This window comes from Miniopterus natalensis, chromosome 2 (genome assembly GCF_054644295.1).
Source record: "Miniopterus natalensis isolate mMinNat1 chromosome 2, mMinNat1.hap1, whole genome shotgun sequence".
Classification (NCBI taxonomy): domain Eukaryota; kingdom Metazoa; phylum Chordata; class Mammalia; order Chiroptera; family Miniopteridae; genus Miniopterus; species Miniopterus natalensis.
The window spans coordinates 38709242-38733103 of NC_142082.1; the positions used below are offsets into that span (position 1 = coordinate 38709242).

At 41.6% G+C, this 23862-nt stretch overlaps 1 protein-coding gene and 1 pseudogene across 1 annotated transcript in view; both read left to right on the forward strand.

Annotated features, from left to right (window-relative positions):
- The window catches only part of ABCC4 (ATP binding cassette subfamily C member 4 (PEL blood group)), a 227153-nt gene that overhangs the window by 154877 nt on the left and 48414 nt on the right, over positions 1-23862 (forward strand). The window contains exon 21 of the mRNA XM_087814273.1: positions 21569-21719. Within this exon, the coding sequence (XP_087670399.1) occupies positions 21569-21719 (151 nt within the window). The remainder of the gene's footprint in view (positions 1-21568; positions 21720-23862) is intronic.
- Positions 7683-9162, forward strand: LOC148093672 (DPEP2 neighbor protein-like; annotated as a pseudogene).

Sequence of the window (23862 nt, forward strand, 5' to 3'; positions counted from 1 at the left end):
AAGTGTATACTCTCAAGGGGCCAATTAATTGTTGATATAACCCTTTCAGATCAAGTGACTGGATGCCCATCTTAAATTGTAAACCACATGCTGGAAAATATGGTCTGTGCAGGACTCTAGATGAATCAGGGTTTACATTTTACAGGGTCTTAAAAACTAATCTAAGGAATTTATAGTTGAACCTATATACAGTTGGGCCCCATCCAAGGTCTTTAAGCAGGTAAGTGACTGCTCACCATGTAATTTTAAGGGAAAACAAGAATGTGTGTGTATGTCTGTCTTCTCCGAAGATGTTACTATTCCCAGTTGGTGGACCGAACTGAAAATCAGCAAGGCCGATAATCTGGTTTGTGTTGCAGGCACATGGTGGTTGCCCCTGAGTGCCCTTGCTTCTGAAAAGGGCCTTGGTGCATTTAGGTTTCTCTCCTATTTGTGGTCACCTGAAAAAGTCTTTGTGGGAGACAACTTCCTCCTTCTTCCCTTACTGGTTCCAGGCAGCATCTGCATCAGCCTCTCAGGATTGGGCAGCAGGCCACCTTGCTCCTTGCTGGGCTTCACTGTGGCTTCGCTGGGCTTTTGACTCTGCCAAGGGTTGGGGGTGCAATTCCAGGGCCCCCAGGTTTATTGGAAACCTGACTGTCTGTGATGGTCTGATTCATTCTGTGATGCTTTCTGTTTTCAGGAGAAATTAAGGAATAAACTAGTGAAGGCAAAGATGTCCCTAATATGATAGCTTTATGATCCATAAATATCAGCACGAGTTTACATCACAGAGATTCTAGATTTATTATCTAAAGATTTTAAAGGACATTTCCCCATGTAGACTCACTGAATCAAAAATCAGTTGTTTCCAAAACAGACCATTGAGCACTAAATATTTATAATTTCCATACAATTTCTGAAACTTCCAAGGTCCCAGATAACGTTGAACGAGGAGTCTTAATTATCTAGAATTCTTGCCATTAAAATCATCACTTCCAAGAAGTCTTCCTACTAGCAAAACAAGTGAAAATGAAGGTTAAAATGTGGAAGCTGTATTTAGGCATTTAAAAAACATTTAAAAAAAATTGGGGACTGCTCTGAGCATGTGAACTCGCACACAGCTGCCCTCAGCAAAATGCCGTAATTTATTGAGGAAAACTGAATTGCAAAACCTTTCTTCCTCACACAACCTCATCCAAAAAAAAAAAAAAAAAAAAATCAACAGCTTGACTGAGCTTAAATAACTGACTTTTCATATTCTTTCATGGAACACAAAGGGCTAATCCTGAGGCTACTTGAGCCACCAATGCAAGCAGTGATGGGGACCACCATGGAACATGTCATTCCCTCCTCACCACACACAAAACACATTGACTGCAGCTTTATGAAGTGAAAATGCCCAAGAAAAAAGAAAATGGGAAGGAGGTGTCCTCAGTTATTTCTTTCCAGAGGGGGAACGCCAAAGAAAAAGCTGCTGCATCTGGATATTGAGAACAAAGCAAGCCTAAGACTTGGGTATAATAGGTTGGGTCACTTGCTTTTATAGAAGCAAAAGAGTGGAACTGCCTTTACTTGTCTCAGTACCACTGACCCTTGCATTTCATTGTGTGGAGATGTCAGAGAAAGTGTGTAGAAAGCATTCCAGCCTCTTTCACCGAACAATGACTTTGTCATTTTGAGATTTCTATGGTGTGTTGACCCCTTCCCCCACTCCCTCCCTCAAATCCCCCTGGGACAAAGGAGATTGTTAGTGAGGCTGCCTTCCCCTCATTTGAAAGATCTCTGTTTTACCGACTCTTTAAAAGTAAACTCGTCCATTTTAACCGAATCACAGTGTTTTCACGCTTTTAAAATCAACAAAAGCGTTTTAGTCAGAGCATTTGCAAGGATGGAATATTCCGTGAAAATATTCTGCCAGTCCCAGGAATAATGATTCATGCAAACTGCCAAGTTAAAAGTGGGTTTCCTCGTTAATAGGAAGGAGAATTGATGATGTGGGTTACTGGAAATATTTACAAGCTCTTGACCCTCAGGTTTTGAGATCAGGGTGATAGGATTCACACACAGTCACTCATACAATTTCTTTACCTTTGTGTTTTTTAAACGAAAGATGAGCCGGTCAGGTTTTTCCCAGTGTGATGGGTAGCACACTTAGAAAGCGGACCGTCCACATCAGCATGGTGACAGTCAGTCACCGGGGACCCTCCCAGGCTGGCAACCAGTGTTCCAATTTGTCTGTCCCAGCATGTGTGCTCCAACGATAATGCTCATAGTTTAACAAGAAGCTAATTAAGACCTAAAAGGAAAAAATAATCAGGATCACATTTTTATCAAGCTTGATGGTATTGTGCAAAGCATAGGACGTTACATGCTGGCATTATTGGAGGATGTCCATTGCAAAACAGTAGTGGCCACTCTTGGGGCTTTCTCTCCTTGCCATCTTACGTCTTCAGGAATGATAAAATGGACAGCTGTTGCTAGGGAGAGGCGAGTGGCTAAATGCAGGACGGGCAAAAGTCGGATTCCAGTTGTGAGTACACGAAACACAGTCTGTTCTTATATTATTATCTATTAATTATTGTATTACAAGCAAATTTTGCCCCACCTTGTATTTACTTATTTTAAGCACCTTTAGAGTCTGCAATGTGCTGGTCTTGATTACATTCATTCAGTTCTATGTACTCTCTGAGTTTTCTTGATAAGATGAACAGGAGGGCAGTCTGGAGAACTTGGCTTCAGTTTTAGTAATGTCTTGCACTTGCTATTTTACCTATGGCTGTATTTCTTAAATCTGATATGGGATATGATTGATTGTCATTTCTGCTGTCTTGTGGTGGTTTTCTGCTTGTGAGTTTCTCGACTGATTTGTTTCTTGCAGCCTTTCTCTGGGTTCGTTGATTTCGTGTTCTCTGATTATCACCTGCGTAGAGTCTCCAAGCAGATGGTACAGCTCTAGCATCATACCAAAGGGCCAGCACCCAGTGGGAGATATGACAAACGCGAGGCAGGAGCCAGTTTTTGTTGGAGTCACACAGGCTGGTTACTATAGCCCTCCCATATGCTCCCCCATCCTCCCCTATCCCCAGTGTACCCTAGAGAATCACCATGTGACCTTGTGACTGTGATTTAACACACTGCCAACACCTGCTTGAACATGAACTAATGGTAATGGTCTCTTTATTTTTTTAACCTATCGATTTTTTTATTGAGGTCTAGTTTATATACAAGAAAATAAACATTTTTTTAGTTGGATATGTTTTGATAATTGTTTCCTTTCCAGTGACTACCACACAAAACATGACATAGAGCATTTCCATCACCTTAGAAAGTCTGTTTTGCTCCTCAGCAGTCCATTTCCACGCTTCTCCCAGACTTCTGTCAACATAGATGAGTTTTCCGTTCTCAGGCTACTTAAATGTAAAAGGAATCGATGCAGTATGTTTTCCTGTGGCTGCCTTCTTTTGCTCAACATGTGCTTTGAGCTCCATCCGTGTTGTTGCCTGACTTTTCTGGGTGATATTCTATGGTATGAAGATACCATAATTTATCTGTTGTCCAGCTGATGGACATTTGGGATGTGGACACTTTTTAGCGGTGAACCTTATTGCACAAGTGTTTATGTGAACATGTTTTCATTCTTGTTGGATCAGATACTTTGAAGTGGAATTGCTGGGAATTGCTGGGTCATAAGGTATGTTAACTTAAAAATTACCATAAAAATTTTCAAGATAGTTGCACCATTTTGTACACCCACCAGCAATGTATGAGAGTTCTAATTGCTTCACATCTTTGGAACATTTAGTATTATCAGTTTTTTTATTTTAGCCTTTCTAGTGGGTGTGACTGGTCTCTTTGTAGTTTTAATTTGCATTTCCCTGATGATTAATGATACTGAGCTCTTTTTCATGTGTGTTAATTGGCTACTCAGGTATCTTCTTTTGTGAATTACTATTTCAGATCTCTTGCTGATTTTTTTTTAAATTAAAAAAAATTCTTTTTATTGTTGATATATAGGTGTTTATATGTATATATATTTAATAATAGGTTTTTAAAAAGTATGTCTTTATTGATTTCAGAGAGAAGAAGGGAGAGGGAGAGGGAAAGGGAGAGGGAGAGGGAGAAACATCAATGATGAGAGAGTCATTGATTGGCTGCCTCCTGCATGCCCCCTACTGGGGATCAACCCCACATGTGCCCTGACTGGGAATCGAACTGAGTTCTCCAGGATCAAAAGTCAATGCTCAACTGCTGAGCCACGCTAGCTGGGCAATAGTAGTTATATATATATATGTTTAATTCTAGTCCTTTGTGAATATATTCTTCCAGTCTGTGGCTTGCTTTTTTATATTCTTAAAAAACTTTTTTTGATTAAGGTATAATTGACATATTATATTAGTTTTAAGAGTACAACATAATGATTTAATATTTGTATACATTGCAAAATGATCACCACAGTAAATCTAGTTAACGTCCATTACTTTATATGGTTATAAGAAAATTTTTTTTCTTGTGATGAGAACTTTTAAGATCTATTCTCTTATAGACTTTCAAATATAAAACATATTATTATTAATTATAATCACCATGCTATACATTGCATCCCCATGACTTACTTATTTTATAACTGGAAGTTTGTACGTTTTGACCGCTTTCATCCATTTCTCTCACCTTCTACCCCTGCCTCTGGCAACCACCAATCTTTCTCAGTATCTGTGAGCTTGGTTTCTTTGTGGTTTTGTTTTAATTTCCACATATAAGTGAAATCATACAGTATTTGTCTTTCTCTGTCTAACTTAGCATAATGTCTGTGAGGTCTCTACATGTTGTCACAAGTGGCAAAATTTCCTTCCTTTTTTATGGCTGAATAATATTCCATTGTGTATATGTACAACAGATTTTCTTTATCCATTTACCCATCGCTGGGCAGATAGGTTGTTTACATATCTTGGCTATTGTTAATAATGCCATATTGAACAGGGGGTTACATATGTCCTTTCGAGTTAGTGTTTTGTTTTCTTTGAATACATACCCAGAAGTAGAATTGGTAGTCCTATTATTAATTTTTTGAGGAATCTCTATACTCTTTCCATCTACAGTGCACAAGGGTTCCCTTTCTTCACATGCTCTTGAACACTTATTTTTTGTTTTTTGTTTGTGTTTTGATACTAGGTGTGAGGTAATAGCTAACATTCTAAGAAGTAAGGTGATACCACATTGTGATTTTGATTTGCAGCACTCACTGGGTTGAGAAAACTCACATTCCAAACTGCCACACCAAGGACAAAGGCTCTTTCAATTGATGTTTAGTTTGTAAACATTTAGATTTTATTGCCTGCCCCCAAAACATCGTTTAAGCCCCCATGAGAAGGGAAAGGAGATGTGACTAGCAGTAGAGAGAAATTTTCTTCATCAACAATGTCCATGGAATGCTTGATGGCTCTGGACGAAATCTCTCTGGGAAGTACTGGCGGAAGAATGAGAGGCCCACTGTCACAGGAGGATTGCTTGGTGCGCATTTGCAATCTCTGCCCTTTTTCCCATCTCTTGGTGACAGAGGAAGAGGAGAGAGGATTACAGTATTTTATCAAACTGGCAAAACAAGCATATAGCATCCTTCCGCTATCTCCTAGGTTCCAGGCTCAGAACATTATATAAGCTTTGCCTAAAGTAATGCATAGTTGAGAGTCAAATATAAAACTCCACAAAACAATTTAAACATACTTGCACACTGAAAAGGATCAGGTTGTAGAGAACAGAAATGGGCCCAGGGCTGCCTTTGCCAAAAGAGAATTTTGTACTAAATGTACAATGAAGCTCTCTTTTCCATGCGAAGAAACTGAGGTTCCGAGGGATAAAATAACTTGCTTCGAGTCACATAGTAAGTAGGTCAAAGCCTACCTCCTGAATACTGTACACAGGGTTGTGTTTTTGTCACGCTAGCTTTTGTCAAGTGTGATTCATGCATAGGACAACTATAGCTGTGTTTCCCTTGAATAGTCCTTGTTCACACCTATGCCTGGTGCAGTTTTTAATATTGCCCACTTTGACTCTCAAAAGCCACCAGTTCAGACAATAACTTGGTCACTATCCATGGACCACAGTGTCAGAACAGCTAGGGAAGTTAAAGTGCAGATGCCCCGAGCCCCACTCCAGTTTTGGATGTTTTCTGAGGGTTGGCCCAAGAATTCACTTACAGGTATTTTTAAATTGTTCTGTGGAATCCTCAGGTGAGTTTCAAGCCCTGTTAAGTTGATAAATCATTTGTATATGCTATTCTGCCTTCCCCAGACTCCCAACCAGGTCCTGAGAGGATACCGGTAGCCTCACCAGATCAAAGGGATGCTCCCAGACAAGTAATCTCTCTGAAGCCTTGGAGAACCTGAGTGGTCTCCTGCTGGCCCACCTGTCAGGACAAACCTCCTCCAGAGCCCTCTCCTTCACATTTTACCTCCTACCACTCCCCAGCATGCATCATGCTAATTCAAGCAATTTAGGAGTGAAAGAAAGTGCTGTGGTTCTCAACCCAATTATTCAACTTCTAAAAAGGTAGCCCAGGCAATCGACCTCCTGAGCACATTCCTCTGCAACAGCCCCAGCAAACAAATGTCCTGTTTTTGCTTATTAAAGGTCAGCCACAGGGGCCCCCTCCTAAAGAAGGTTCTCTCTCACTACTAGGAAGTTCTGGGCCACACTGTATCAAAGGGTGCCGCAAATACGATTGCTTTCTGTGGGCCTGACCATGCTAAGGGCAGAGTCGTCTGCCTCCTCCTCTGAGTAGCACCAGATGGTCTTTTGATACCGCCTTGTCTCAGTGTTGCCTGTTTCTCACCTGGGCGGCTGCTGCGCCCACAGCTCACCCTTTCATGGTGGTGCCATTGCTGTTATTTTCCTTTTGGCGGAGAGAGGAGTGTACTGATTGGGTTTTCATTTTGTCATGAATTTGTTTTCAATTTCATATTAAAATGGACCCATCATTCCCACTCTGTGAAGTCACTCAGCATCCTCACTTTGCCTTGTAGCACCTTTAACATCTCTCCCAGTGTCACTTTGAAATGTGATGAGCGTGTCCTTACATTCTTTGAGCTGTAAGTCCAAAAGCCCTACCATGGAGCAGAACATGCCTCCACCCCCTGTATAACCTTGGGTTGGCCCCTTTAGCCTCATGTTTTTTTGAGTCCTCAGTTCTAAAAACATGAGGGTTCTATGAATTGACATTTGAGGCAGAACAAGGTCAAGGAGAGCTTATCTCTGCTCTCCCTGACTAAAGTGCCGTCCCTCTCCCCTCCACGAGTCTGTATCTCACTTGTCCTTCAGGCCCACCCCCAAGGAGCCTTCCTTGATTTGCCAGTCCACACACATCTCTTAGGGTCAGTGCTGTAAACTCAGCTTAGGTTAATCTTGCTTCTCCTGCTCTTCTCAGAATGTGGGGTTCCCTTGCCTCGCTGTGGTCCCTAGAGCATGCCAGCCTGCAGGTGTGCTCCACAGAGTGGCTGTTTGACTAGGGCATAGGTGTGAGGGCACAGGCAGGGTGCCTCTGCCTCTAGCCTGCTCTCCACAAAACCTTGAGAGCCTGAAGTCACTGATTCCTTATTTGACCTCCCGCTTTCCATGGCAAGGTAACTGTGGAAATGTGTTGTTCCCGGGGACCCTTCCCCATTAGTTCTCTACCAGATAGCCATCTGTTTGGTTGCCTGAGACAGATGACTGACAGGATCGTCTGCATTGAATCTAACTTGTCCTCTGTTCCCTGGGAGTGCCGCACAGCAGGTGGGCCTAGGCTGGGCATCTGTACAGGACTGGTGTACACACAACCTTAGCTGGCTGCCACATGATCCTCTTGAGCTTGTCCATCACTTCTGAGAACTACCCTAGATATACATAATGCCATTGGCCTGGGGCCCTCTTGGAGACACACAGTGCTCCTGCTCACTGCTGAGGACAGGTGCAGTGTCAGTCCTGGGCAAGTGTTCAGAAAGGTGTTCATCTTTATCAGTGTAACTTCCCCTTTGGGCTATAAGATACTTCCATTCAGACCCTTTACTGGTGGGCCTCTTAGCAAAAATCAAGTGCATTTTGTTGACAATTGATAAGTGGAGAAGTCTGAGGAAGATTTGTTGAGCTCCACTCATGAACCTCACTTTAAACTAAATCACCTTCAGTGTGTTGTCATGTAGACATCCACATAGGTCCCCTCAGATGCATCCCGGGCTGAGCTGCTGAGTACTGGGGGAAAGCGTGGGCTCAACCCATGGGAAGAGCAGAAGAACCAAGGGGAGTGATGAAGTGGTGAGGAAATGGTGTCCCAGGAGGTTGGGTTGATGTCAGCCTAGGCTTGGGACCCAGAATCTGGCTCTGGACCCCCAGGCCACTCTGCCTCAGTATTTGGCATTTTTCTAATCTAGGTAAGAGTACCAGAGGGCTGGAGCTCAGTGTGGTTGAAAAAAGCAGCATGAATGGGGCCTGAGAGGAGTTGCCCATGTGGGGGAGGTTCTGAAACGATTTGTAGTAGATTATTTTCCAAAACTTGGAAGGCATTTCCTTAAAGCCTCAGAAGTGGCAGGCTGTAAGAAATCTTTTCTCTATTGTGGGAGAGATGGAGGGGATCATGATTGCAATTATTTTTGGATTCTGTTTTCTCTGGGAGTGGGGAAGATTTTCTGGTCTCCTGCTGCTCCAGGCTCCACAGACTTGCTTTCGCAGCCAACACCCCTTCTCTAGAGGAATCGTAGAAGTGATGGGCCAAGGCTATGTTTTGGATGCCAAGCAGACTAGAAGGCTTCAGCAAGAAGCTGGAAGAGACATGAGGGGGGGATGTCCTGGCAGGATAGTATATAGCACAAGTGATTAGTTGTGAGTTTTTTTCCAGCAGCACTGGCTCCCACCTTCCCTCCTATACCATGTCCTGGTCACTACCATGTCCTCTACCAAAGGTATGGAGAAACCCAGGTGGGTTGGCATGGGGAGAAATACCATCTGGTCGGTGGCTGCCAGGCCTATGGGGATGCCCCTTTGGCCACCCCAGCAAAGGTAGAATCAGAGAAGCCAGTCTCCAGATGAGAGCACTCAAGAGACATCACCCTGTGGAAGAGCTGGACAAAGACCTTGGTTGTTTCCAACCCCAAAATTCGGTGATAGGACCATGGTGGCAAGAGGCTGACCCCACAGCAGCTTGCTGGCTGAGGTACTCTGCAGAGAGGACAAACATTTTACTGCTTCAGACAGCTGTGCTCATGCCTCTTCCTGCAGTGGCCCCCACTGCCCACCCCTGGTGATTACAACCTGAGCCATTCTGTCTGAGTCTCCCTCAGCCAGGAGCCTCCTTCCATACTGAACAGCCATGGGCAAGGAGGCTCCGAAGCTGAGGTTTGAAGGGAGAAGCTGCTCTGAACATCCCAGGGCTGAAGCTGGCCTGGCAGAAAATCTGATGTTCATCAGCTCAATCTTCTAGAGTCCCTTCTTGGACAGAAGGAAGAAAAGTCTATACTCTGTGAGCCAAGGAGGATCCAAGGGCAAAGAGAGGGTGCGGAGTGGCCTTAGCGGGGGCCCACCCCATCTACCAGATGGGCTCCTGCCCCGAGCAATTGCCAGCAGCCACCAATACAAACTAGGAGGAGCTGGGCTTCTTGAAATGAAAGAAGCAGCCTGTGGTAACCCAGGGAGCCTCCAGTCTGTGGTCTCAGGACCAGAGTAGGGAGACTTAGGAAGTCCTTCTCCTTGGAAAATGTTGAGCAGCAACCCCTTTCCCCCAGGGCTTACCTGCTCTTTTATTTCCAAGCCTATCTGTCCTCAGTGGGGTCCCTTACTGATCAATAATTTTCTGTAAAAGCCAGTGTTTAACTTGAAATCCAGTTTTCCAACATGAGGCCCCCAAACCTCCCTGTTCCTGTGAAGTACATCCCCATGTGGGGTACCTGGTCCTGTAAGACCTTCTGCCTCCAAAAAAGGACCCTCGGGTATAGCTTCTAGTGGCTTTTGCAATGACACCTGTGCAAATCGGAGCAGGACTCAGGCTGAAACCAATGAGTCCTTTCGTGTGTGTGTGTGTGTAGAGGTGGGATTGAGAAAATCCTGTGTTCATCTATGAATCCACCCCTCTTTCTATTGATTTACTCAACAGATATTTATTGAGCACCTGTGCCTGTTGCTTGAGATATTTTGGTGACAGATGACTAAAGCCCCTCCCCTCAAAACATTCACAAAGGAAAGGAAGAAGCAAACAGATCAACAATATAATTTCAAATAATGATAATTCTATAAAGAAAAGTAAGGTAGGATAAGATAGAGTGATGGGGAGGTGCTAGGTTGCACAAGGTGCTCAGGGAAGGTTTCTTGGAGGAGGTGAATTTTCAGTGGAGATGTGAGTGGTGGGTCCTGTGAAGACCTGGAGGAAGAGTATTCCTGGAAGATGACATGGCAAATGCAGAGACCCTGAGGCTGGAATGAGGTCAGCCTCTTCCAGGACCAGTGTGGCCCAGGAGGAAGGAGGAAAGAATGAAGACGTGATGGGAGAAGTAGGTGTGGGCCAGACTGTGCTGGGCCTCGTCAGCCATGGCGAGGAGTGTGGACCTCTTCAGGGTGATGGGAGTCATGGGTGGGCTTAGAGCAGGGTAGTGCAGTGATCTCATGAAGGCGATGGGAAGATCACTGGGACTGCTGTGGACCATGGCAGTGAAGTGCTGGCAGTTAGTAGTGGACACTTGGTCCTGGGGAGTGGGGGAGGGGGACTATCAGCAGACGAGAAAGAGCACAGGCTTTGTCCTGTGTCCCAGGCCCCCTGCGCAGCAACCCAGAATAGAAGGGGGCACAGTCAGCAGCTTGTGGCCCTTAGGCTGGGTGAAGTCACCCACCCTGTGGACACACAGCACACTTATCCTCAGGGACCACAGCAGCAAGAGTGTTGCTCTTCCTCCGACACATACTCTCAAGGCCAGGGCAGGTCCTCGTCACTTAAGAAGTTTCCCTAACCTGGGTTCGAGGAAGGAGGCACATGCACGGGGGCTCCCAGAAAGTTCCCACTGTGAGTCTCAGTTAACCCATAGAAGACAGCTGACACCTTCCTGCAGTGACCGCCCCCACGGCCCAGCCCTGGAGATGAGAACCATAGTGTCTGCCTGATACTTGCTGTGGCTGAGGCTGACTTGTGGCTACTGGTAGAGTCCTATGGGCTGGCAGTTGCCAAACCTGAGGCCAGACTTGGACTCACTTGGGGATCTGAGGAAAGTCAGAGATTCCCAGCACCCACATCAGTCCTTCTGAACACATTTTTTGGGGGGGAGGGTCTTGACATGTGCACATTTATTTATTTTAAATATATCTTTATTGATTTCAGAGAGAGGAAGAGAGAGGGAGAGAGAGATAGAAACATCAATGATGAGAGTCATTGATCGGCTGCCTCCTGCACAGCTCCCCGCCCCGGGGGTCGAGCCCACAACCGGGGCATGTGCCCTGACAAGGAATTGAACTGAGATCTCCTGGATCATAGGTCAGTGCTCAACCTCTGAGCCACGCTGGCCTGGCTTGACGTGTGCACTTTTAAAAGCTTCCCGTGGCTAACAGTTTATAGGAAATGCAAGCGATAGAGGAATATGTGAAATGACACCATGGGATGCAGTCAGCAAATCCTGAAACAAAACTAAAGGACAAAAGATGAGATTTTTTTTCACAAATAAATTGCAAGGAAGAACTCTTTGTCAAGATGGCAGAGTAGGTAAACACCATGCTCCCCTCCCCTCGTGACTACATCAAAATTACATCTAAACTACAGAACAACCGCCCTTGAGAACAGCCTGAAGACTAGCTGAACAGAAGGTCCTATATAATTAGGGATATTCAGAGGCTACATTGATACTGTAGGAGGGCTGGAGATGCCGGTGGGGGGGGGGGGGACAGGCCCCACACTCACAGTGTGACAGTTAAGAAATGGGGGTAGGGAATATCCGGGCAGCAGTGGTACCCCCTCCAGGAGTTAGGGGGGTACCACTTGATGGTCCTCAGCCCAGGGTCCTACTCCCAGGAAGAGAAATCCCCGTAACTCTGGCTGTGAAAACCAGCAGGAATAGTGGCTGAGTGAAAGAGCAGGCCACTTGCTGGAGTCCCAGGTGCCCCTTCAGGGGCTGGTGCATGGATTTACTCACCAACAGACTCACTTGCTCTGAGCTCCATTGCTGGAGCAGCAGCTTGAAAAGTGCCAGGGACATACAGGGAGGAACTGCACTGTCTGGCTTCAGAGTGAGGACAGAGGAGCAGCTTTCTCCCGGACAGAAGGGCAGGCAGAAGCCATTATTTTTTTGTTTACCCTCCCCACACCCGGCTTGCATACCTCTTAATAATTCCTTTAAATGTAAGTGGTTTAAATTCTTCAATCAAAAGTCTGGTTTTCATCGATAGTCAAATGGTTAAAGAAAAGATGGTACATGGATACAATGGAATATTACTCGGCCAAAAAAGAATGAACTCTTGCCATTTGCAACAACATTGATGGACCTAGAGGGTATTATGCTAAGTGACATAAGTCAGACAGAGAAAGACAAGTAAAATATAATTCACTTATATGTGGAATCTAAAACAAAATAAATGAACAAACAAAACAAAAATAACACAAAGATACAGGGAACTAATTGATGATGGCCAGATGGGAGGGTGTTGGAGAGATGGGTTAAAAAGGTGAAGGGATTAAGAAATAAGAAAGTGCCAGTTATAGAATTAGTCAAGGGGATATAAAGTACAGTATAGGGAATATAGTCAATAATCTTTTAATAACTACATATGGTGTCAGATTAAGATACTAGACTTATGGGCAAGATTACTTTGTAAGATATATAAATGTCTAATCACTATGTTGTATACCTGAAACTAATATTGTACGTCAACTATAATTGGAAAATAAAAAAATTAAAGAATTGCAAGGACAAAAAAAGGAAGAGCAACCGATGGGTTAAGGGATATACCCACCAAATGCAATGTGTGTGTTGGGGGGGGGGGGGGCGCGGTGCTGTCTTATCTACATTTTAATTCAAATTAATTACTTAAAAATCAGACAGGGAAGTTTGAACATGATAGGTAATTTATGATATTAAGGAAGTATTGTTGACTTCGAGGTGCCATAATAGTATGGTAATGAAGTGCTTTGTATTTTTATTTAATTTAGGTATAATGGACATATAAGTTTCAGATATACAACATAATGATTCAATATTTGTACTCTCTTAGCAACTTTCAAGTATACAATACAGTATTATTAACTATAGTCGCCATGCTGTACATTACATCCCCATGACTTGTTTATAACTGGAAGTTTGTACTTTTTAACTCCCTCACCCATTCACCCACCCCCACTCCCCTGGCAACCACCAATCAGTTCTCTATATCTATGAGCTCATATTTGGTTTTTCATTTTTAGGTAAATGATATCATGCGGTACTTGTTTTTCTCCTGCCGTACTTGAATAGTAACAATTTGACTTTTTCATCTCCAGTACCTATGACTTTTATGCCCTTTTCTTGACTTACTGCTATGGCTAGAGCTTCCAGGACAATGTTAAATAGAAATCATGAGATAAGACTTTCTTATACTCTCATAGGGCAAAAATCTTTCAATATTTTTCTATTAAGAATGATGTTAACTGCAATTTTCAGAGTATATATTTGTTGTAAGATTGAAAAAGTTTCCTTTAATTCCTAATTTGCTGAGAGTTTTTACTTTTTAAAATCAAGAATATTTAGTCAGTTTTTGGTATCAGAGTTATGCTGGCCTTCTGAAAGGAGATGGGAAGTGTTTCCTCCTTGTGATGATGGGCAGTTTTATCAACTTGGCTAGGCTACATTCAGCTTGGCTAGGCTACATTCCCCAGTTAGTCAATCAAAAAGTAATCTAGGTGTTGTTGCGTAGGTATTTTGTAGATGCGATTCAAGTCCATAATCAATTGATTATCTAGGTGGACCTGACTTAGTCAGTTGAAAGACCTTAAGAGTTAAGACTTCCTGAAGAAAAAGAAATTATGCTTTTGAATAAGTGTCAGCTCCTGCCCAAGAGTTCCAGCCTGCCTTGTAGATTCAGGGCTTCCCTAGCTATGTTCAATTGTGAAATATTATCCCTTTTTATTGTTAGATTCCATTTATTGGTACGTTATTTAGTATTCTAAGACAGGTTTGCAATTTTGCTTTCTCTTAATGGACTTTGTCTGGTTTTTATATCATGATAATGCTGGGGCCAAGTTCTGTCGAAAAATTTGGTAAAAAGTTTTTTTTGTACAATCTACTTGTGAAGCCATCTTAGCCTCTAGTCTTTTCTGTGAGAAATTTTTGAATTTTGGATTCAGATTCTTAAAATGGTAAGGAATTATTCTGATTTTCTATTTTCTTTTGTCATTTTTGGTATGTACTTATTCAAGAAATTTGACTTTGCAATAAGGGTTTTAAATTTATTAAAACAATGTTTATTATATGCTCTTTTTAATGTGTGTGGTATCTCTTGTTTTCTCCCATTTTAGTTCATGATAATGATAATTTTTCCCTCTCTTTTTCTTAATTAGTCTTGGTAGGAGTTTACTCATTGATGTTTTCAAAGAACCAAGCTTTGGGTTTGTTGATTTCTCTCCTGGAAGTTAGTTTTCTGTTTCATTAATGTCTACTTTTTTCTGGTTTCCATTCTGCTACATTCTTTAGTTTAATATGCTGTTCTTTTTCTATCTTAAGATGGATTTTTAAACCCTTGATTTTTAACCTTTTTTTAATAAAACTTTTTTTTTTTTTTTTACCAGTTTTAGGTTAACAGCAAAATTAAGGAAGATACAGAGATTCCCTGTGTATTACTGGTAGCCTTTCTTTAAAAATATATATATATATATATATATATGTGTGTGTGTGTGTGTGTGTGTATACATATATGTATATGTTTAAAGTTATACATTTTCCTCTAAATACAGCTTTAGTTGCTGCCCTCAAATTTTAATATTAATAGATTTTATGTTCTGTAAAAATCTTTCAAAATGTATTATAATTTCTTTGAACCATGTGTTATTTAGAAGCATATTACTGAATTTCTAAACATTTGGTGACTTTCTAGTTACTGTTTTGTTATTGATATCTTGTTAAATCCACTGAGGTCAAAATATATTGTATACAATTTCTGTTCTTTGAAGTTTGTTGCTACTTGCTTCTATAGCATAGTGAATATGAAGTTGAAAAGAATGTATTAAGTTATTGGCTGCAATATTGTATATTTTTAATTATGTCAAATTTGTTAATCATGTTTTCAAATCTTTATATCTACTGATATTTATGTTTGTTCAATCTCTTATTGAGATGGGTTCAAAATACCCACTAGGAGTATGAATTTGTCTGTTTCTCCTGGGTTCTGTCAGATTTTGCTGTATACATTTTGTCACTAAGTTATTAAGCTTATATAAATTTAGATGTTTTTATATCATCTGTATAAATTGACCCTTTATTTTTATGAAATGTTTTTCTTTATTTCTATGAATCCTTCCTAACTTAAAGCTGTTATGTTTATAGTGGTATAGGTAGACAACAGCTCTCTTTTGGGTGGTGTTTTCATCGGGTACCCTTTTCCAACTTTTTACCTCCATCTTTGTGTGCCCTTATTTTAAGGGGTACCTTGTAAAAGTAGCACATAGATAGACTACAGCCTTGAATTTCATAATAAGCTCTAACACTGAGGAAGGTAGAAAGGGAGCTGTTGATTAATGAGATATGCTGATCACAAAGCAGGAAGAAGTGCATTACATTGCCCTGTTATCTATTGTGTTGGTTAAGAAACTATAAGCCATACCCCACCATTCCACTCTTCAGTAGAGTTAGCTGGGATTCAGGATGAAGAGCTAACTGAAGGTTACGCAAGTCCCAGAGCTGGTGTGGGTATGAAAAGATCCCAGACCAAATGAGGAATGAAAGGAATGATGTATCCCAAGGAAAGGACAAGTTTAGAAAGCTTAATCTTAGAGTTTGTGTAGACCTCTTCATTCACCAAAGTTTCGTAAAGTTCTGATTTAACAGAGTAAACCGAGTTGGGTGAGGTAAAAAGAAACAGGTGGTCAAGGAGGGAATTAACCTTTGAGCTCCCTAAGACATGCAAGGTGCCATATCAGCGGGTAACTTACACCTGCAGATTTAATACTAACCCTAGGTTGGTATTAAGGTATAGGAGCTTACATTTAAGAGTCTTCCATAGTTTTCCCTTTGCTTCTATTTATCTATAATTGAAGTCTAATGAGTAGTATTTGATAGGAATTACATTTTATTTCTTAATACTTTTAGAATTTTAAGTAGCCCTGTTCAAAATTTTACTGCCTCCACAAGAATCTTGTACTAGCCAGCAGCACAATCTATGTGATAGTCATTTTATGGAACGGTTATTTTTTCTCTTATATGTTTCCAAAATAAATAGATAGAAGAATCTCTCCTACACCCACATCACTAAAGAGCTTACTGATCAAAAAACTAGGTATCATTTTTTTTCTTTCTCCAAATCAGAAGAAAATCTTGCCATGTTTTCTTGCCAAGAAGTGAATCTTGCTTTGTTTATTGCACTTAAGTCATATCTTTTGCATGATCAGTAATAGTTTAAGGCAATCTGGATGATTTGCACTTATCACAACTTGGAACAGAATTCTTTAGAGTCTGACTGACAGCAGATTTAAAAGCTTTGAAATCCCTTTGAGGTGTTAGCCATCTTAATGATCCCTGTTTTATTTTTTAATACTGTAAACAAATAATAAAAGTACTGTCTACTGATTAAGTGGCCTTATGATTAAATACATATTTTACTCTGTGCCTGATGTAAGTATGCGAGCAGGAAGAGTTCCAATAGTAGTGGAGGGAGCCAGAAGTATGGGTGACATATTTATTTGCATAGAATAAGAAGAATACATTTTAACTGCTGTTTATAGAAAACATGTTCTTTGGCACAAGCTTCACAAAGACTGGCAGGAACAGAATTCCATGGAATTAAGTTGAAAGTCAATCGTGGGTAGATACCTAGGAACTCTTACAGTACTGTAGTCAGTTTGGTAGTTAAATGCCAAACAGGCAAACAGGTCTTTGTATTTAAAATTGTCCTTCGGAATGGAATATGTTAAAATCTATAATGTTAGAATGCAGTGTTAATTCTAAAGGAAGAGACTTCCTAGAGAAATTTTAGTGTTTTTACCACCATCCAGATGCAGACATTGAACATATAAAAAACTCAGCCTCATTTTGCATCCTTGGGTCTTGGGTTTTATGTGTCTATTAAAATTAAATTTGGCTCTTTTTCCTGCAAGTCATTTTGCTTTCTGGGCTTTAGAACTCATCTATCTTAAGAAACTGTGTTGTGTGTGTTTTGTATTTTTTTAATTTAAACAATAATTCTTTTTTAAAAAAAATTTCTTTATTGATTTCAGAGAGAGGAAGGGGGAGAGAAAGAGAGATAGAAACATCAATGATGAGTCATTGATCGGCTGCCTCCTACACACCTCCTACTGGGGATCGAGCCCTCAACTGGGGCATGTGCCCTGACCGGGAATCAAACTGCAATCTCCTAGATCCTAGGTCAGTGCTCAACGGCTGAGCCACGCCTAGCCGGGCCAAACAATAATTCTTAAATCAACACCTGTTAGTGTATTCTATTAGCAAGCATTTTACAGATCTTTTAATGATCAGTTGTGCTCTGTGAACTGAGCAGGCTGTTATTCTCTAATTAGCTGGGAGTCTAGGACTGGTTGCCTCATGGGAGAGACCAGATACAACCACAAGAAACCCAGCAAAACTAGAAAATGCAGAAAAAAGGGGAAAATAATATAAAATAGGATCATATCTAGATATTAATTTTTTCAAATATGAATCTTATATGTATATGGGATACAATATTATGCAGAGATTTAAAGAACAGGCTTGGGGTCAAAAGTGACTGAATTATCTGACGGGGTAAATTACTAAACCTCTCTGAGCACCATTTTCCTGCTTTGGAAATGGAGGTGATAATCCCGCCTCCTAGGATATGATGTGAGGACACATGGCAAGCTGTATGAAATGTTATCCATTATTAGCATTTGAGAGGATGAGTAACTGACATTTCGTTGGTTGTCAACTAGATCTAGAGAATTGTGGGATTTCTTCAATATTAGGAGGAAATTTGCCATTGGGCACTAGCAATGAAACAGTGTTTTTATTTTTCAAAGTTTTTGATTGGGCAGGTTTTTAAACTAAGTCATTAACATCTTTCGTAAGCTCTTTTCCCTTTTTTGCTTTTGTATACCTCCTTAATATTCATTTAGATGCCAGTGTGGTTTGTCAGAAACAGCTGCTCACAGGGCAGCAAGCTTTCTGAGAGTAAGGGGTACATGTAGACATCCCTTCGTAGGGGGTGGTGACGGGGTCCTCTACCTTAGTCATCCTGACGTCCAAATCAGGATGCTTGCTAGCAGGAAGGCCAACCTGGATGGAGTGGATAAGGTTGAATTTCCCGGGATTCAGTGGTGTGCAAAATCTAGCTTTTGTATTTCTCTTGATATTGATACCAGTTCCTGATGCACAAAATAAAAAATGTCAAATTGATCTTCTCTTTTGAAAATATGAAATAATCTGATAAGCAGGCATTTGGTTTGGTTTTATTGATTCAGAGATCCACCACCTTTTTCCCTTACATCTCCCTGAATGCTCAGCAATTTCAGAGCAAGTATGTCTTCACTAAGAAGAAGCAAGGCTTTCCCCTAAGAAGAAAAAGGACATGGCATGAAATAAGTAAAGATCACAAAGAGTGTTGAGTTGCCTTCAATTTCCTGAGGTTATCAATCTTTGGAAGGCCTGGAGTTGGAGGGGGAAATATGGAGAGGTCAGAAATTGTAGTACGCGTGAGGTTTGTTGTCCATCTTATTTCAATAGTACATATTCAAACAAAATAGACCTTAGATACAGCAGCCGGAGAAAAGCCACAGTCACTTATTCCACCCTGACAACTGATGATGGCAAGCCTCATGATTACCTTAGACCAGGCATAGAATTAGCCAGAAGGACCCCTCCCCATGAGCATGAAGGGAGAGGCTTGGCTTCCTAATGGGCATAGCAGGGTGTGATGCATCAGTTAATCCAGTAGCTGTAAGAAATTGTTCAGCTGTAGGTAGAACAGGAAAGAAGCCAGACAGCCCTGTTTTCCTCCATTTATTATCAAATTTTGTTCCTTCAGAATCCTATTCTCTTGACTCTGGGTTTTGTGTTGATAACCACAGTCGAGACTGGGAGAAACAGTAAAAGCACAGGGGTCTGCATCAAGATATTGCAGTTTGATTCACAAGGGGTCCTGGCCACAAAGTGTCATGCCTAGAAGTTTCCTCCTTCCTTCATATTCCTCTTGTCTGTAGCTATGGACATGGATCCCTAAGTGCAGTGTGCTCCTAGCTTTCTCCATAATATGTCGTAACTTCCAGGGAGAGCTTGGGACAGCCACTTAACCTCCCAGCTTTCCTTATCTGTAAATGGAAATGACAGTTCTTCCTCTTCTCATTCACAAGGTGGTTGTGAGGACCCTCTGAGAAAACTGATTTGGAAGAGCTGTGAAATGATAACCTACCTAGGTCTGCGCAGACATCACCTCCGATAATCCTTCCCTTGCAGACTGAGCCTCGGTCACTGGCCTGGGTGGCAGGGTGGGCAAGGCCCTGGGCTGGCAGATAGAGAATGCAGATGCTGGTGCTGAGACGACACAGAAGAACTTGTGTTAGTTTTTGCTGCCTGGCTCCTTCTTGGTCAAAAGTTCCATCAACTTTGATTACTACCTGCAAATTCTTCATGACATTCTGTTTGTTAAAGTCGCCTGTGAAATTTGGTTATAAGTCTCTTCTTAGAACCCTCTAAATGGGGTCCTGTATTCCTCCCTGTGTTTCCTAACCCTGTGCCTTATGCAGATGGCCATGGATTTGTATCCATCAAAGATTATAAACTTTGGAGCCTTGGCCCATGCCAGTATGCATCTGCATGTCCCACCATTCGACCCCACTTTCATAGCAGGCAGGGTGTTTAGAGGGAAAACTAAAGACAAATTCGGAGGCTCCAATAAGTCAAAAATTTTTTTCTGGACAGTAATAAACTTGACCAAATTAGGGGCAAGCTTAAATATATCATAACTGCTGACAACACGGGCTCCTTGACATATGCTTTGCAGTCTGGGTCAAGTTGCTTTTCCTCTTCCTGAGCCTCAGTGTCTCCATCTATAAAACGACATAATATAACTACTACTCAATAGGGCTATTGTGAGAATTAAATGAGTTCATACATGTGAAGTATTTAATGTGCAGCCAGATACATAGTCAGCACACAGTAAATGTTAACTGTAGGTAGAAAACCAAGAAAGCAGAACCCCCTTCCAAAGGTAAACATTTATATATTTTCCCTTCTTTTCTGAGTACTGAATTTACAGTTAACCACTTCTTTGTCTCTGTGTTTATAGCTGAATCTTCTGATTCCTCCTGTGTGATAACTGCTTGCTAATTTCCCTGGTGATATCTATTGGCTCATGATACTTTGGGATTCAAGTCTTACCTCCTCTGAGTCTCAGATTTTCTCATTACTATAAGGAAAATAGTAATGCCTGTCACACGGGGCTACTGAGTGTATCAAAAGAGCTAATCCCTAGAAAGTTCTTATCGTCGTGTTTGGCATAGAGTAAGCATTCGATAAATATCAATAGGACCATCCCTATGGTTTTCTTACTTCATTGGATGGGAAAATATTTCCTTCCCTTGCAACAACTCTTTGGATGTGAGAAATTTAATTCTAACAAAAAACTCATTAAATCTGTTTTTGAAAAGAATTCTTGATAAGGAGGTGAAAAAGGTTCCCACACCAACAAGCAACTCTTGGACGCCAGCAGGGTGTCTGAGAATTCAACTCAGTCCTAACACTACCTACCCAGAGATACAATCAGATTCCACAGGCAAAGGGCTCAGTCCTACAAGACCACGCTTCACTTCAGACTCACTTGCAACCCCTCCTTGGGTTCTGTTAATTTGTAAGAACCCCTCATAAAACTTAAGAAAATCCGTTTACTCACTAGATTATTGATTGATTACAAAGAATACTAAGGATCTGAATCAACAGCCAGATGAAGAGACACATAGGGCAAGGTCCTGAATGAAGCCCAAGGAGATTCTGTCCTTGTGGAGCTTGGGGCTCATCATGGTGGCAAAGTATTTTGGTTTTCCAGCTTGGAAGCTCTCTGAAAAAAGGGCAAGGAACTGTCTTTGGGGGGTTTTATGGAGGCTTCATTATGCAGTCATGATTGACTAAGTCATTGGCCATTAGCAATTGATTCAACCTGAAGCCCCTCACTCCTTCCCCGGATATCAGGGTGTGGGACTGAAAGTTTCAATCTTCTAACGGAAGGTTGGCTCCATTGGCAATGAGTTCTGATCCGTAGGTGCTTTCCTAAAGTTACTTCATTAACATAACAAAGGATACCTTGATCACTCTCAACACTTAAATTCTGTGGGGTTTGGGAGCTCTGTGCCAGAAGTGGGGGCAAAGACCAAATATTTATTTATTATTATAAATCACAATATCACAGGGGACCTCTGTATCTATTTTCACTATTTCAGACATTTCTGCAAGTGACTGGTGTGGTAGGCGTGGCGGTGGCTGTGATTCCTTGGATTGCAATACCTCTGGTTCCCCTTGGCATCGTTTTCTTTGTTCTTCGGAGATACTTCTTAGAAACGTCAAGAGATGTCAAACGCCTGGAATCTACAAGTGAGTACCAAGGCGCTCAGGTTGGGAAGGCGATGCAAGCTAGCTTCCATTCATGCCATAATTCAGGAGACTCCTGAAATTCTGCGGACTATATTCCAAAATTTCTCACAAAGTTAACATTAGATAATTGAATATTAAAACCGCCATTAGTGCCTGGCTGGGCGTGGCTTAGTGGTTAAGCATCCACCTAGGATCCAGGTGATCGAGGTTCCATTCCCGGTCAGGGCACATGCCCGGGTTGTGGGCTCGATCCCCAGTCGGGGGCGTGCAGGAGGCAGCCGATCAATGACTCTCTCATCATTGATGTTTCTCTCTCTCCTTCTCCCTCTCCTTTCCTCTCTCTGAAATCAAGAAAGATATATTTAAAAACAAACAAACACAAAAAAACCGCTATTAGTGTGGCCTTTAAAGCAGGTAGATCAGTGTCATACTAGGTGCAGCTTTCAGTTTAGCACAAGGAAAGAATGGAGTATGTGCATGGAATAATAATCTGTGGGAATGTGAGCACCGTGAAGATGGGGACCATTTCTGTCCTGGGCATGACATACTTCCTAATCCAGAGCAGGAAGGCAGTAAACGTTTTCCTGAGATATAAAATATTTTATCATGTTTTAACTAATATAGAAGAAAAACAGATTTTTCCCCCCTGAACTTACTAGAAATGACAAAGGAAAGGAAAAGATGAGGGAAAGGATAGGAGGTGTCAGGAAATACACTCATGTCAGAAGTGATACATTTGAAAAATATATTACTTTCACATACTCAAAAAATGGCAAATAAGTTGTGGTTGTTAATTGTTTTAAAAACGATAGGCATCGTTATTTTCAGTTTTGCTTTTTATTGTCACCAGTATTTGGTGTACTGCCGCACTGTTTGTGGTTTTTCTTCCCTGGGCTGTCCATATAAATGGATCCTGAAAATAATCCCCTCGGGAGGACACAGGAGAGGAATCAGTTTAGTCTATTACTCTGTTCAGCTTCCTAGTGTCAAAATAATGGGGAAAGCATTTTATGATTTATCATTCTGTTCTACAGGTAATCACAGAGGATGGACCAGTTCTGAGCTTATCTCATTAATGCACATATTTTATTATTGAAACAAAATTTGTAAGGAAAGTAGATAATAATATATTTCTTAAATCTACAAGGTTAATAGCCAAAACATAAAGAAGGAAGGTATTTATATCAGAAACCTCAACTGTGGGCAGTTACTGCAAACTAATACCAACTTAGCTTCCTGGAAGCAGGCTAAAGAGAGAAACGCTGATTCCCATGGTCTCTGTATGTACCAAGTGGAAAAATACAGGTTCATCAGGATAAAGGAGTTTTTGTTGTGGCAAATGTGTGTTTCCTTTTTATTAATAAGCTTTGGGGGGGGTGTCATTTGTCCTAAGTATTTGCGTAAAGACTAGTGGGTGAACAGTTTTGTAAAAGCTATAGAAAACTTTTCAGGCATCAAGAAAACCAGCTAAACAACTGTGAGGTTTGGTTTTCTGAGATGTTTTAACGGGATGGTGGAGCAGTGTTGTCTAGGGGTGTGTAACATTTTGCTGATATGACTTGCTACAATGACAGGACGTGGAGAAGGCAGAATAAGCTATAAGTTCCAACCATTCTTTTGTGTAGACAGCAAGGCTCAGTCATTTTCTGTTTGAGGCCACTATCTGAGCCAGACCCTGGAGCTCATGCACAGTGTGCTTTCAGAGAAGATGGCAAGGAAACGATTGGCCAGTCATGTGACATCAAGCTCCAAACCCAACGTGCAGTTACTCAAAAGAGAATGGCTGCTATGACCACAAACAAATTCTGGGAGTGTGATGTCAGTGTCACATGCCACAGTGACCTCCAAACTCCAGGGCAAGTGTCCAGCAGGACAGTTATAAAAATATCTAACGGCTCCTTTAGCTGAAATTAAGACTCTTCAAAGGCACCTTGGCCATGCAGGTGCTGTGGGCACAGGGGAAGTGTAATACTCAGGTGTGCAGTGACCCATACAGAGACCCTTAGGGCACCAGCAGGCGCCAGTAAATGTACGAGGATGCAGCAAGAGAGCAGACTGCCCAGTCACCTTACGTATCATGCACCCGGCCTGTGCTAGGGACAGTTCCAGTTTCAGGGATATATTGACTTTATCCCAGCCGTTA